Below are 15,569 nucleotides of genomic sequence, written 5' to 3' on the forward strand. Positions count from 1 at the left end.
CTCTTCCTATGCCTACAATTCTATCTTTATTTATCCTTATCATTGTCTGTATTCATATATATCTCTCTCTGTTATTGTATTATTAAAAGAAATGTTTTAACAAAAGGATCTTTTTTTTATATATTGATGAAATGATTATACAAAATGATGTGATAACAATAATGAAAGAAAAATGAGATGATAGATCGTCATAATTTGGTTGGTTGATGCATCAAAAATTGATAAATATCAAGAGATTAGTTGACGTTTTTTCCATTTTAAATAGACGGAAAAGGAAACTGTTCATCTGATTGCGTATACAATATATATATATATATATGTTCATGTGTGTCAGAATGATATCTCATTTTACAATGACGGTAAATCTCAGAACTCGGATGAAATCGTCATCCTGACCTTTGGATCTATTTCGAGTATACAGTGTCTTTTTATAGTCATCATATAAGAGGACAATAGTGTCTCGGGAAAAAAAGAGTAACAACAAAATGCGGTGTTAGGGAGTACCAAAAAAAAGTTCATCGGCGTGGCGTAAATGAGCCCGTCTCTCCTTGACTTTTAAGCTATCATTTTCATTTCAATCTATCAAAAAGGACTTTTGCCCTAAGAGAATATCATCCTAACGAAAACCATAATATATATATATATATATATATATATATATATATATATATGCAAGGATGAAAGAGAATATGAGGAGGTGGTTAATACCATTATATTTGAATTATCAGTTGATTATTAGTGATATTTACACTGGAAAAGAAAAAAAACTAAAATCTAATATTATCTTTAATAATCAGCATATCAATCAGAGCGCAGTTGTTCAGAGTCATTGGCACGGATTCTTTTTTTTTTTTTAAAAAAAAAAAAAAAAAGAAGTAATAATCATAATAGTAATCAAGATGGAACACGTTCTTCCAAAAACAGGCCAAAAAAAGTGAGATCTTTTTTCAGATCAGAAGAAAAAGGGTGATGTAACACAATGCTGGTAGTTTATGGGAGAACTGTTCTATTTTTTCCATCACTCATACTGGATACTTGCCATAAAAAAAAATCTTGGGTTTTATAAAATATGGTTGTTGAAAAAAAAAGTCATCATGCCAAGTAATGTTATGGATGATGATCATGATGCTGACATCTAATATGATTATTATAATTTGTTTGAGGGGTATCAATGTACCTAATGCCATCAAGAAAAAAAAAAAAAAACGTGGATATTCCGTAGCAATCTAGGCAACTCAGCCGTTGCGCCTTGTATCACCAAGGCAACAGGGGGATTTTACCCAAGCCTAGAGTTAAACTTTGATATAGAAAACAAAAATACATCTACGAAGAAGGCAAAGAAACAAATAAACCATAAACAGAATAAGGATCGGTTCAATTTGAAAAAGAAGAAAAAAAAAAGAGTTTTCTGAGTATATGGATGATGAGGCGCATCCATCGCTCAGTAGTGGGGGGTGAGGAACGTATTTTATGGTGCGCAGATATAATTTTTTTTTGTCTGTTTACATCGGGTAATTCCTCCTTTAGTAACTTTATATGTCAAATTAAACATCATCTAGTTTAAAAATATATATTTATACAAAAAAAAAATAACCCATTCCTTTTTTTTTTCTTTCTTTTCTTTTTTTTTTTAATTGCACTCTACTTTTCATTCATCATCATGAAGTTCTCTTTTTTTAAATCTAAATCATCACAAAAGGAAAAGAAAAAGTGCCAAGAAAAACGCAAGACAATGGGAGAGCAGTCAACAAGACATACGCGAATGACACATTCACCATCTCATTCCATTTCATCGGCATCGACACAATCAAGTCTTCATACATTACATCAACAAGAAACTCGTGGCATTTTTCGTACCTTGGAACCTGTGTGGTCTTATTTACCTGATCATCATGATCAATGGATTCCATTGGCCGCTGATGCCCAACGTGTGCTTGAGATCGCATTGAATAATCAACAAACATCATGTACCATCTCCTTGGATCGCCCTCAGGCACCTCCTACCATAACCAAAGTTTATTTCTCCTCTCCTCCAGCCGCTACTTTACCATCATCAGCACCAGCATCACCATTACCATCAACATCAGCATCAACAACAACCAAGAGACGTCGTCCTGTCACTCAATTTTTTACTTCATCATCCATGCATCAACATAACAACAAATCATCACCGAATCTGACCGTTCGTCCTCGTCATGATAAGCAATCCTTACCTCCATTACCGTCTCGTCTGGATGGCCTTTATTTCAATCATAATCTTCGTCGAGCACTTGTGCCTTATTGGTGGTTTGAACAAGACAATGAACAAGGTGGCAAAGGTATGTGTAAATTTGATTATAAAAACCAAGTGCGTTTGGAAGCTCTGTCGGATGGTCGAACCACTCTTACTTTAACGGACACTTCATTCTCTGTTCCTTTTCAAATCATCTTGGAAGCCGCTGATCGTTCATCAAGAGAAGAATGTCGTGGTTTTATGTATCTGAATACTCCTCCTGTCGTCCAACCTCCACCTGTCTCCAAACCTCTTTCTGGGAATCCTCTTGTCATTTATGATGATCAACATCAATCCGATCCTGATGATAGCCTTTACCATCATGATGATATATTTTTGAATAGACGTTGTTCCATCTAATACCTCATACTGTCACCCCTACATCATAACCCTATATACATATACACATCCTTCTACATATACATATATATATATTTATATTTATACTTGATATCCATATATTTATTGATCAACTAATGTTAATAACACAATAAAAAAGGATCAATCATCTATTCTATCCCACAAAAAAAAAAAAGAAAAACTAATCTGCATGTAATAATACGTATTCTCTTGTACTTTGTCCAAAAGTCACGACATCCTTGAGTTTCAATTCTACATAGCGAGATGATGGTATCTTGTCCCCATTGATAAAAGTACCATTGGTTGATTCTAAATCAATGATAAAAGGTCTAATACAAAAATATCAATGAGTAAGCAAAGATGATCATCCTTTTTTATTATTATTATTATTATTTTCATTATGACTTACTTGACTATTTGTTGGCCTTGATCACTGACGAGTCGATATTGTAACACAGCATGTTGTTTTGAACAAGATGGATGGTCAACAGGAATATCCACCACCTAAACAAAAAAAAAAAAAAAAAAGTAATAATAATAAGTCATATGAATGATTTTCTTTTGTTTTTCATTTTATTGATCGTGCACTTACCGCACGATCTCTACCAATAAGGAAAGCACTTTGACGATGTACATGCAATAGATCTATCCAAAAAAAAATTGACCATTGAATCTTTTTCTCTCTATTTTATATATCTATTTACCTATTTGTTCTGATCCTTTAAAGACATAAAAACGCCAATGTTGTTTTGGTTTTGCCGCTTCTCCAGGTTCATTGTATTTCAATTCCACTCCATTAACAGTATTTGTTTCAGCAGCCAGTTTACCGGATAAACCGTAGTTAGGTCCTTCAGGTTCAGGTACATCTTGTTCTTTTTCTATTGATGGTGATCGTCCTCCCCAAGTATATTTTCTGCCACTACCATCTTGATGTCGTCCTCGTTGTCGTTGTCGTCTTTCTCCTGGTGATGGTGATCTCCTAGGTCTGTCATCTCTTCTTCTTCTTCTTCTTCTTCCTTCTGGTGATCTTGACCTTGATCGTTCATCGTGATACCTAGAAGATGAATGATGTCGTGGTGATCGTTGTCTGTATGGTTTATCTTGATGACGAGAAGGTGAAGGCATATTGGGAATAAATGAAAAGAAAAAAGTTGAAGGAATGCCAAAAGAAAAAAAAAAAAAAAAAGCGGTGACTTCCAGTCGGAAAAGGAAAATTAACTTTCTGCCTCTTTTTTTTTTTTTTTCTCTTCCTTTGCTTTTTTTTTCGTATCCATATAACTAGACAATATATAATGTCAAACGATCATAATGTTATTTTGGAAACTTCTATGGGTCCTATCGAAATAGAACTTTACTGGAATCATGCACCAAAGTAATTAAAAAAAAGAATAAATACGCGTGGGTATTGACTTGTTTTTTACATTCTTTTTTTTTATAGAACTTGCAAAAACTTTTATGAACTGGTAGATATCATATATACAATCAGTTAAATATAATTAACCCTTTTTTATTATTAAATAGACAAAGCGTGGTTATTATGATGGTGTTAGTGTAAGTGATTTAAAGAAAGAAAGAAGAAAAAAAGCTCATATCTGACTTCAAGTAGACTTAATCGATCAATTTTTCTCTTTTTTCTTTTTCTTTCCAACATGCATAGTTTCATCGTATTATTGCCGTAAGTGTTACAAATTACACATTCTATATACTAAAAAAAATAAAAAAAAAAGCTAAATATATGTTCATATTAAACTTTAGGATTTCATGATTCAAGGTGGAGATCCTACTGGTACAGGTCGAGGTGGACAATCCATTTATGGGTAAGCAGTTGATGACTCTACCTTATGATTGTTATTAATCTTTTTTTTTTTTTTTTTTTTTTTTGAAAGTGATAAATTTGCAGATGAAATTCATCCTGGATTAAAACATACTGGTGCAGGTATTCTTAGTATGGCCAATTCAGGACCCAATACAAATGGATCACAGGTATGTAACAGGATATGGAAAGTATGACCAAATGAATTGATCCTGTTTCTATTATTTGAATAGTTCTTTATTACATTGGCACCTACTCCTTGGCTTGATGGTAAAATTTTCTTCCCTTTTAGGATATCTCCCTATTTTTATTTTGATCATCATTTTACTTGTTTTTGTTTTTTGGTTATTTATAGGAAAACACACTATTTTCGGTCGCATTGCAGATGGAATGAATATTGTCAAACGAATGGGACTTGTGGCTACAGATTCTCAAGATAGGTAAGAAAGAAAATCAATAGATAGTAATGATCATTTTCTCATTCTCATTATGATTTATATATATATAGACCTAGGGATACCGTCAAGATAGTGAAGGGACGAGTAGAATAGACAAGTCAAATTTAGATATATATATAAAATCCGTTCAAAATAAAATCAATCATACGATCAAAATATTGTTTCTTTTTTATTATTATTTTTACAATCAGAAGGGAAAGGAAAAAAAAAACAAAAACAAAAGATAAATAAATAGGACTAGATGGAGGGTAACAATCATGTAATAAAATAGTTTGAAGGGAAAAAGGAATCACATCAAATCTAGGCTAATGGAGAGAAACCAACACGATAATCACCAAAGTTAAATACAGAAACAAAATGACGCAACCAAAGATTGCCCAAGGTAAACACATTACTTGTTTGAGAAGGAGCAAAATACAGAATACATTGATCATCAGCACCATTTTTGCCCACCAGACGAGCCACAGGTACGGACATGGCAAAGGAAATAGTGTTATTGTCTAATTGAGGGAACATCACATTGAGTAAAGCCTTGCCATCGTTATTGTTTTCATCCATCAGAGCACAGTCCACACGGTAAGTAGCACCTGTCCATGTAGCAGTACCTTTGGATACCACATCAGCCAGTTGATCAGATAAACCTTTGGGTAAATACATAAAGTTGGAACCAGAATCCACCAGGAAATGAGTAGGCTCAGTGAAATGGAAATTCATGTTGGTACCATTGTCATATTGAAAACCATTGACACCTACCATCCAATGCGAATACACACCATCGTTGCGTTTGATCACTGATGTATATTGAATCACATCGGTATGTTTGCTATCATCCACTGCACCAAACATCACCTCACCTATCCAGTCAGAACCAGTTGCTTGTGTTGAACCTTCATCCATTGTCAAGCTAAAGAGAGGGGCAGGAATCAACTTATTTTCCCATAAACCTATTGGATAAGGCGTATATTGATCATGTTGTTTTTGTTGTGCCATCAAGGTACCTGCCGGGAAACCTGCTGCAAAAATACCATCAATCAAAGGATGTTGATTGGAAGAAGTAGGACTAAGGAGGCTGTTGTCATCTTGTTCATTGTTGTCGTTGGCTGTAGATTGTTGAGCGATAGGGCCTTGATTATCATCGATCAAGACAAGTGTTTGAGATGGAATACCTAGATTGGCTTGATCACCTACTTGTAATCGATCAACAAAGTAATGACCGGTGGCTGCTCCAATACCATAGGTAATATTCACCTTATTCAATTCGCCTTGATAAGTGGTTGATTGAGAAGGATCATATTGTCGACCTGATAAACATCCTTTCTCTTTGGTACATTTTTGAGAGGGTATCCAAGTGTCTGAACTACCAGTATCAAATAAAAGTAAAAATTCTTGACCAGGTGTACCTACTTGAACTTCAATACCATATTGAAAGAGATCAATGTCGTTCAAGAGAGAGGTGGATAAAGGTGAGTTACTAAGAAGAGGATGATCTAGTGAGCTTAAAAAGTCTCGTTTGTTCAATTCATTATTCTTTGTAATTCGACGTAGAGGTAAACGAATAGGTGTTGCAGGAGTAGGTGCTGTAGTACTGAAACCTAAGAATAAAGCTGTTACTAAAAACAAACTTTGTTGAATATACATTATAAGGAATGAAAGAAGGGAAAGGGAAGGGAAGTCCGTAGACTAATAATAATAAAAAAAGTGATATGAAAAGAAAAAGAAAAAAAGGAGCGTAAATGAAAAATTTGATTCAAAAAAAAAAAAAGAAAAAAAGAATACCATCCCAGACTAAAATATATATATAAAAGACTCCATATTAGATGTAAACTGTGTAACGATGTCAAAATCATATTCGTTACACGTTTTCATTTTCATTTTACATTTTCTTTTTTTTTTTTTTTTATAATAACTATTTCATCCTTTATCATTAAAAAAAAAAAAAAGAAAACTACAATCATTTTCATTTTCATTTATCATCATCCTTTATTCATCATTACTATAGGCATATTACAAAAAAAAAAAAAAAAAAAGAGAAAACAATCAATATATAAAAAAAGAGGGAAACTAAATCATAGGTTTGTAACCACGAAAAGTAATATACCATCACTCTTTGTCGTACCTTGCTTTTAAACCCCTATTTTCTACCTCCTCCTTTGTTGAAACAAGATCCATTACCAGAAAAAGAATAGTAGATATTTCATTAACTTCAATTCTGTAAACCATGACCTGATACTTCTATTACAATAGTGTCTTCCATTTTCCTTTTATAGATGTTCTGTACTCTAATCTCTCTCTCTTTTTTTTTTTTTTTTCATTGCCATGAATAATATAGAAATTATCGATTGAGTTTAGAAAAAAAAAAAAAAAAGAATATATCAAGCAATGATCAACTCAAATTTGACAGAGAATATATATATATATATATATTATACCATCATACTTTCATCATTCATCATCTATCGTCAATTCATGAGACTGATTATCTAGAGTGGATGATGACTTGTAAAGGCCAAGTCAAAGTGATCTCTTAATCGTGTATCATAAATCATCAGTTAAATCATCTACATAGACTGAAAAGGTTAAAATAGGGGAGGAGTTTTTGAGCAATGCCTTGGGAGAAAAGAAGAAAAAAAAAATACAGTAATAATTCCATATTGGCTACTACAGCCAAAAGTTAAATCATCTCAATTCTTTTTTTTTTTTTTTTTTTTGCGACAAGTGGGGCAATTTCTACAAAAAAAAGAAATTGTCTTTCTGGGCATAATGCTCATTATTTATGATAAACAAATGCAATTTTCATAATGGATAATCAACAAAATTTCCTTTTAAAAGTTCCATCATTTTATGCATGAGAAAAGTATGGCTCATCGTACTACATAGGACTATAAGAAGGATGATGCCCAAGCACAGCTCAAATGTGTATAAATACAAACCTCTTTTTTTTTTCTTTCATCTTTTTCTTTTCTTTTCTTTTTTTTTTTGTTCTTTATATTAACAACCTATTTATATTCACAATGATTATTCGTCCTTTTTACTTTATTTTCTTGTCCCTTTCCATCCCTTTGGTGATCAGTCTTCCTCTTGTTGAGAGAGCAGATCTGGTATCCATGGATGATCGTTCCCGAAGCATCTCCAAATGTGGCGATATGAGAGCTTTAGGTACCTCTGGCAAATGTGTTACTGAACACTTTGATCGTAGAGATGATCATCATCAAGCTAGTCATGATGGCAATCATAATGGCCATAAAAATAATGATGATGATGACGGTGACAGACATGGCCATAATGGTGGCGGCAGGGACTCTGATGGCAACCAGGATCGTAAAGATCATGATGATGATGGTCGTAAAGATCATGATGATGATGATGATGATGGTAACCATGAACCTAATGGTCATGATGGTCACGATGATGATGATGGAAATCATGGTCGAAATGGACATGGCACTTACTCTAATGGCAATCGAGGTCATGATGGCCATGATGGTGATGATGATGGAAATCATGATCGCAATGGCCACAAAGATGGCGATGATGATGGCAATCATGGTCGAAATGGACATGGCCATTCCTCTGATGGTGATGATGGCAACGATGGTGATGATGGCAATGATGGCGATGATGGCAATGATGGCGATGACGGTCATGGTGGTCATGATGTTGATTCTGATGGCAATCATGATTATAATGGCAACGACTCTGACCCTGATGGCAGCTATGATCCTCACAATGATCACGATTCTAGTAATTATAGCACCGACGGTACTTACGATCCTCATAGTGGTAATGACGATGATGATTATCGTCATGCTGATGAAAGAAGACGTTGATCCAATATCTGGTACAAAGAAGGATCATCTCATTGACGATCTTCCTATCGAAAGTAACAACACATCTAGTTTTGTTTGTTTGCCTCAATATATGATGCTCAGTATATTAGGTCACCTGAAAAAAATAAAATAAAATCGTTCATTTTACTTTGATCTTCTAGTTGATCTTTAAATTTCACTTGATATTGTTTACCAGTGTATACGAGTTGAGCTCAGCATAATAGACAATAGTAAAATATTACTGCATAATAATAATAATAATAATAGAAATTGAACTTTTCATGTATTTTAATTACTTTGCTTATTTATCCAAATTGGATACATCTCAAAAAGGAAAAAAAGGAAAACTTCGCTGGGTGCATTCCAGTCATGCGAACAATAGGAAAAAAACACTATTTAGCACAAAGCAGACATCTTTTCAGCATCAGCTAGCCGCGCTCCAGTGAACTCTCGCCTTTTTTTTTTTTTTTTTTTTTTTTTTTTTTTTTTTGGTACTTGATCCCGCAGCTACTCTTTTCTTTTTTTTTTTTTTTTTTTTTTTTTTTGTTTCTTCTTCCGTTTTTCGATCACCTAATTATATTATGGCCCGAGGAAAAGCAAAACAACCACGGTCAAAGAATCAGGACGATGTGGGATGTCAGAGAAAGCGACAACGGCAGCAAAAAGAACCAGAAGAAGACCACCATGATCTATCTTCTTCTGAAACAGAATCTTCCTCAACCAAGTATAATAACCACCATGATCTATCACTCGTCCCAGAGATGACTAAAGTAAGAACTATCACTGAAGAGAATGATATGAATGATTCTGACGATGACGATGAAGAAGATTCTATTGATTGGGAAACAGTTGAGCTTCCAAAATGGACACTTCAAAGTACGCAACACCACCAAGAAGAAGACGAAGAAGAAGACAATGCTCAATTTGATGAAGGTCAACAGGATCTGGAAGGACACCATCAATACAAGGATGTTCACGTTGTTTTTGAAACACCTCGTGTTGTACTCAAGTAAGTAGGAAATAGAATGAATGATACGAATACTGATTTTTAATATTAGAAAATCAAAATGGGAAATGGCATATCAACGACAACTACGTGATTGGATGCATAATAGTCATGTTGTATTACTTGTGGGTCATTTTCTTATTCGAAATGAATGGTGTTCAAGAGAAGATGTCAAAGTAAGTTAGGATTATTAAAAAAAAAAAAAAAAGTGATCTACTGACATTTTGCTATATATATTTTATAGTCTGTTTGCTTATCTGTGATTCCTGAACATATATCTAACCAAAATAAAAGAAGAGACCGATCTGATACTGAATTCAACACAACAATCAAGTGGCTATTGAATTGGTGGAAAGATTACTTTAGTATCAATAGTTATGGATTGATGACAAGACCTTTGGAAACATTTGAATCTATTCCTCCTTTGGACACTTATAGCGTAAACTTGATCAAGGTAATATAACATTCATTCTTTGTTATTTAAGTCTTCCGTCGTTTTCTTGTTTTTCTTATTATTTTTCTTCTTTAAAAAAAAAAATAGAATTTAGAGCAATATATGGACAACCTGGGAATTCATGACAGTGAAATCATTCAAGATCCAACAGCTTTTGTCAATTATTTAGCGGAAAAGAGTGGCTCCCGGGATTTGTCTGCTCAATTATTTACCAGTCTTCTTCGTACATTGGGTTTCGAAACACGATTGATCTCTTCACTTCAACCACTTCCTTATCGGATACCTGCAACTCGAACTGATAAACCTTCTTCCTCCACATCAACAACTCCATCATCTTCTTCTACCAATATATCTAATGGTAAAAAAAAAAAAAAAAAAAAAAAAAAAAAATACAAAGAGTGATTTTATAAGGTTTATCTAATAATATATATTCTGATTTCTTTTTTTTTTTTTTATTTTCACTTATGCACATTAGCAGATAACGTGGATGACAACTCAACAAACGATTCTACACAATCCTCATCGCGCACCAAACAAAACGTCAAAAAAATATCAGCAATCAATCCAACAACATATGATTATCAAAACAAGAAAGCAAAACCACCGACGGTATGGTGCGAAATATGGAATCCACATCAGAAACGGTGGATATGTATTGATCCTGTTCGCCAACTTTATGACAAACCCCAGTTGATGGAACCCGGCATTTCGGATCGAAAAAACGTGCTCTCCTATGTATTGGCTTTTGAGGATATATCAAAGCAACAAGATGATCAACGGAAAGGACGAAAAAGACGTATTCGATGCGTTGTAGATGTGACTCGACGGTATACAACACATTTACCAAAAGCATTAGCGGCTCGTGAACGAGAGCTGACAAAACGAGAAAAAGAAGGTGGGTGGCGACTCTGGTCTGAACTGTTTCTTTTTGGTCTTCAACCCTCGGAATTACGTAATAAGTCATCAACAACAATATCAGCAAGCAAAAGGCGGTATGAAGAAGAACAAATACAACTCGAGCAACATCAACATGAACAGCGTATGCCGACATCCATGCAAGCCTTACGGAATCATCCTCTGTATGTTCTGGAACGTCATCTGAAGAAATTTGAAGTATTACATCCTCCTAAGAATATGACGATGGACAGTATGGTGATTGGACATATTAAAGGTGAAAATGTATACCCACGATCATGTGTACAACAAATTCATACACGCGAAACTTGGATCAAGCAAGGCCGTGTGGTGATGGATGATCAAGTGCCTGTGAAAAGAGTCCTATCAAGAGCCGTCACTTTGGAAAAGAAGCGATTACAAGAAGAAGCGAAACGTCAAGGGGATACTTTACAAACGGATTGCTATGGATATTGGCAGACAGCACCTTATCGACCTCCTCCTGTTGTAGTTGTAAGTATTTCAATAATGATAAAAAAAAAAAAAAGGATATTGGCACTAACTAACTGGAAATGGTAATGTTTTATCTTACTCATATTAGGGGAAAATCACAAAGAATGCCTATGGTCGTGTCGATCTGTTTACTATGGACATGTTACCTGAAGGTGCAGCTCATATTCAAAGTAAGTCTAAAGCAAAAAAAAAAAAAAAAAAAAAAAAAAAAAAAAAAAAAAAAAAAAAAAAAAACATGAATTCATCTCTTTTATTGATATTTAGTTGATGGCATTGGCAAAATTGCAAGACAATTAGGAATCGATTATGCCGAAGCAGTGGTAATATATATATATATATATATATATATATATATGAAAAAGATAGAAGAGACATTCATCATCTCATCTTCCCAATTCTCTTTTTTTTTTATGATGGTAATAAATAGGTTGATTTTGATTTCGTACGTGGAAGATCTATACCAATGGTGAATGGGATCATTGTGGCAAAAGAAAATGAGTTCATCTTGTTGGAAGTAATATAGATATACATATTTATGGAAAGGGCATGATGATTTACATCTTTTTTTTTTTTTAGGCATGGCGGGAACATGAACACCATCAGACGAATAAAGCGTCGGCGAAACACGAAAAACAAATCTATGGACGATGGAGAAAACTGATTCTTGGAGCTATGATTGATGCACGGGTGAATGAAGATTATGGTCAACCAGAGAATCAAACAAAGGTGGATAACAGCACTGCTTGGGATCGATTTCTGAAAGAACGGGAGAAATCCGAGAAGATCATGGATGGTGGGGGATTTATTTTAGAGGATGATCAAGAATAAGGATGACTAGATTAGTTAGATTAGCCTTTTGTACTATATATTTGAAATAAAGACTTGTTGCTTTTATAATAATGACAGATGATGATACAAAAAAAAAAAAAAAAAGATATCCCTTTTTCTAGGAATTTGACGATTTTTTCAGGAAAAAAAAAGATTGAGCATTCGTATTGTAATAATTCACTGTTTCTGGTGTTACGTTAGTATGGCTTGTATTCTTAGCAGATATCCTCTTTTTTTTCTTTTTCTTTTTTTGGTTAATTAAATAAAAATGACCCTTTTTTTTACAGATCAAACAACGTATCGCACATGACGCACACTTGATTTCTTTTCTGGTGTATCAATATTTATATCAGATCTTCACATCATCCTTCTTTTTATTTAGAAGTTTCCATAAAAATACCTAATCTACTGGCAAACATATAAAAAAAAAAATCGATCACCACTATAAATGGGATGGGACAAATGGGAATAGAGAATAAGAATGTATATATAAAGGTAACTTGATATAAGTAAATGTATATAAAAGAAAAAGAGAATGAGTTGATAGGGAAACAGTAGGGGGGTATCAATACTGGATTTGTCATGATTCAGAGGACGAGCTTGCTTCTTGTTGATCCATCATCAATAGGGAATTGGCCATTTCTAATGCTTCCATGGAGGTACCAGTGAGTCCAGAATAATAAGGACTGAATTCTTCTTGATCATCCAGTGGCGTTGCCGGTGAAATAACCCGATTATTTGAATCATCATCATCATCATCATCACTGGACACATAGTCACTATCACTGACATCGTCGCTATAATCCATACTGGAGGAAGAAGAGGATGAATATTGATCATTCATTTTCCCAAGTTGTTGATGCTCGTTCATTGATATAATTTGGCTTTGTTGAGATGTGGCATCTACTCGTTCATAGAAAAGCATATAAGGATTAGAAGATAAAACGTCGTCTAGAGTACAAGGGTCCACTTTGCTATCCGATATCCGATACCATGTTTCGCACTGATTCCAAGATTCCGTTTGTGTTCCATCATCAACGTTTCCTGAAGTAATATCGTCAGTCGAATCATCCTTCATATCCACTAATCCATTCCTTTCGGTATTCCCTGATGATGATTCATGTTGGTTAGGCTTGAATCCAGTAGAAGAGCACGAGTAGCATCGACATTGTGAAGGTAAAATGCGGCGTTTGTAAGCAACATAGTGACCATAACTATGACTTCCATAATGTACCACGACGCTCATTAATCGATACAAATGAGATGAAACATCAGAAGAGCTTCGTTTGTTGTTCAGCCCACTAGATATGGATGAAAGAGGTACTGTAGGTTGAGTATGAAGAGTACCCGAGGTCACAAAAGGCGTCAAGTCCAAAAATTCATTGAAGACAAGTTGACATGAGTTTTTGAAAATCATACCAGAAGAATGATGGACAGCTGATCGAGTCACATGGAGGCATAGTACAGAGGGTGGTTTAGCAATCATAACTTGTTTGGTAGATCTTGGACTGATTGTATGACGATGCTTGATCTTGTTCCTTTTTCTATCAGTAGTACTGTCGTAGATATCATTGCTATCCTCATCATCGGATGAATCCATTTGCCTTGTCCGTAATCGATGTTCCAATTGCATCCGTTCCTTTTCCAATGACACTAGCTGTGATAAAAGTTGTTTCCGTTTCTCCTTGTTCACGTTATCGGCTTGCCGTTGTAATGATCTTGTCTTATCCCTTATCAATACCGCCTTTGTTAATAAAGTACATTGTCGACATGATGCATCACGCAAGTATTCTATGGATGTATATTGTTTGAGACATTGTTCGATCGTCACTGAATACTAATCACAACGAAAAAAAAAAAAAAAACTTAAGTATATATATATGCTTCTGTTTCATTATACTTACAACACTTGGCAAACATAATTGTATATTGTTGAATGAGAAATGTCGAATGACACCCTATATCAAAAAAAAAAAAAAAAAGGATATCAGTATTCCAATAATAATCATCATCATGTTCTCCTCTTTTATCTAGTCACTCACCGTGTATCCACATTGTACGCATGATAATCGACTGGCCAACAAACCCGTCAATGGTCTGCCCAAAAAGGAATTGCTATTGCTATTGTTGACATATTTTGCTGTTCTAATCGAAGGCGAGGATGGTACAAGAAGTTCACGTAGACCAACGGTTATCATCACTGCTCGTTTTGTCGTATTAGGTTGATAGTACTGGGATTCTGACTCAACGGCCGCCATCAATACTTGAAAAAATTCTTGAGCATCCTGTTGTTCACGATTCATAAGAAAAGAGGATTGCCGGCGACCACCAAAGGATGAGTTGGATTGAGCTCTTTTGATGGCAAGAGCTCTCGCAAGTTCGCTAGGACGGATACTGGACCGAGAACGTTGAGGTTTGGAGATACGTCGTATGGTTTTGAAGAATGTATTTGTCACTGGTGAAGTAGGACTCTTGACTTGATAGAGGTATACATGTAAACTGGGTAAAGAGGACACTGCCTTTTATTAATATGATATGTGAGTCAGTCAGTTATAATGCTCTATTTATATTTTCTGTTACCTGAAGAACAGAGTTAAGAAAGCAAGAGTTACCAGTATTAGATAAACCAGATACCAAACAAGAAGATGTTTCTGATGAAGCCAAACAAACAGTAAGAGGATCTTGATGTAACTCTTCTATTGAAGTAGGAAAGGAGAAGAAAGTAATACGAGAAAAGATATGGACAAGAAATGTAAAAGTGAGATCTAGCCAATAAGTGATAGTATAATAAAAGGGTAGATTCTGTAAGATGGGAAGTATAATGGCACAAAGACCCAAAAGAGCACCTATGAATTGAACTAAACTAGAGAGATCAGTTAACCATAACTGAACTATTTCTAAAGAGACCATAAAGAAAAAGAAAGAAAGAAAAAAAAAATTCGGAAACTGAAATCAAGAAGGGCGTTTCAAAAAAGGGGGAGAGATTGGTTCCATTGAATTGACCAGCAATTAAGCGAATGAACGTCATTGAATTTTTTTTTGTGTCGCTTTCATTACATGTGACGTCGGGGGGATATGCGCTTTATATGCCATTGAATAAAAACTCTAAGCTTTTCTTTTTGTAAAAAAAAAAAAATTGCCTCA

The 15,569-nt window shown here is 34.5% G+C and overlaps 6 protein-coding genes across 6 annotated transcripts; 3 read left to right on the forward strand and 3 right to left on the reverse strand.

The window, feature by feature from the left end:
* The first annotated feature begins 1,610 nt into the window (after nucleotides 1–1,610).
* On the forward strand, nucleotides 1,611–2,788 carry BX664DRAFT_332724 (uncharacterized protein). The gene has a single exon (XM_051545381.1). The coding sequence runs from the start codon at nucleotides 1,661–1,663 to the stop codon at nucleotides 2,630–2,632; it is 972 nt and encodes a 323-aa protein (XP_051400161.1). The 5' UTR covers nucleotides 1,611–1,660; the 3' UTR covers nucleotides 2,633–2,788.
* BX664DRAFT_280171 (SMAD/FHA domain-containing protein) lies at nucleotides 2,789–3,717 on the reverse strand (the record flags this gene model as incomplete). The annotated part of the gene is made up of 4 exons (XM_051541470.1): nucleotides 2,789–2,961; nucleotides 3,042–3,136; nucleotides 3,225–3,277; nucleotides 3,337–3,717. Coding segments are annotated over 4 exons (677 nt in total), but the record flags the coding sequence as incomplete, so codon positions are not given.
* Nucleotides 3,718–3,924: 207 nt separating this feature from the next.
* BX664DRAFT_262234 (cyclophilin-like protein) lies at nucleotides 3,925–4,996 on the forward strand (the record flags this gene model as incomplete). Its single annotated transcript, XM_051540711.1, has 9 exons — nucleotides 3,925–4,004; nucleotides 4,071–4,095; nucleotides 4,154–4,183; nucleotides 4,290–4,307; nucleotides 4,388–4,449; nucleotides 4,519–4,615; nucleotides 4,679–4,715; nucleotides 4,801–4,885; nucleotides 4,954–4,996. 9 exons carry the CDS (start codon nucleotides 3,925–3,927, stop codon nucleotides 4,994–4,996), a joined length of 477 nt encoding a protein of 158 aa, XP_051400163.1.
* Nucleotides 4,997–5,034: 38 nt separating this feature from the next.
* On the reverse strand, nucleotides 5,035–6,637 carry BX664DRAFT_131907 (aspartic peptidase domain-containing protein). Its single transcript, XM_051539811.1, has one exon. The coding sequence runs from the start codon at nucleotides 6,539–6,541 to the stop codon at nucleotides 5,204–5,206; it is 1,338 nt and encodes a 445-aa protein (XP_051400164.1). The 5' UTR covers nucleotides 6,542–6,637; the 3' UTR covers nucleotides 5,035–5,203.
* Nucleotides 6,638–9,263: 2,626 nt separating this feature from the next.
* On the forward strand, nucleotides 9,264–12,499 carry BX664DRAFT_332731 (uncharacterized protein). The gene is made up of 9 exons (XM_051545382.1): nucleotides 9,264–9,739; nucleotides 9,789–9,912; nucleotides 9,981–10,190; nucleotides 10,278–10,548; nucleotides 10,666–11,597; nucleotides 11,686–11,767; nucleotides 11,862–11,917; nucleotides 12,025–12,111; nucleotides 12,174–12,499. Exons 1-9 carry the CDS (start codon nucleotides 9,312–9,314, stop codon nucleotides 12,423–12,425), a joined length of 2,442 nt encoding a protein of 813 aa, XP_051400165.1. The 5' UTR covers nucleotides 9,264–9,311; the 3' UTR covers nucleotides 12,426–12,499.
* Nucleotides 12,500–12,775: 276 nt separating this feature from the next.
* Nucleotides 12,776–15,361, reverse strand: BX664DRAFT_280180 (uncharacterized protein). Its single transcript, XM_051541471.1, has 4 exons — nucleotides 15,006–15,361; nucleotides 14,468–14,944; nucleotides 14,330–14,383; nucleotides 12,776–14,262 (listed from the first exon to the last, which is right to left on the reverse strand). The coding sequence occupies exons 1-4, from the start codon at nucleotides 15,333–15,335 to the stop codon at nucleotides 13,006–13,008; spliced, it is 2,118 nt and encodes a 705-aa protein (XP_051400166.1). The 5' UTR covers nucleotides 15,336–15,361; the 3' UTR covers nucleotides 12,776–13,005.
* Between the last annotated feature and the right edge of the window lie 208 nt (nucleotides 15,362–15,569).

The sequence above is a fragment of the Halteromyces radiatus genome (genome assembly GCF_025201355.1).
Source record: "Halteromyces radiatus strain CBS 162.75 chromosome Unknown BX664scaffold_4, whole genome shotgun sequence".
Taxonomy (NCBI): domain Eukaryota; kingdom Fungi; phylum Mucoromycota; class Mucoromycetes; order Mucorales; family Cunninghamellaceae; genus Halteromyces; species Halteromyces radiatus.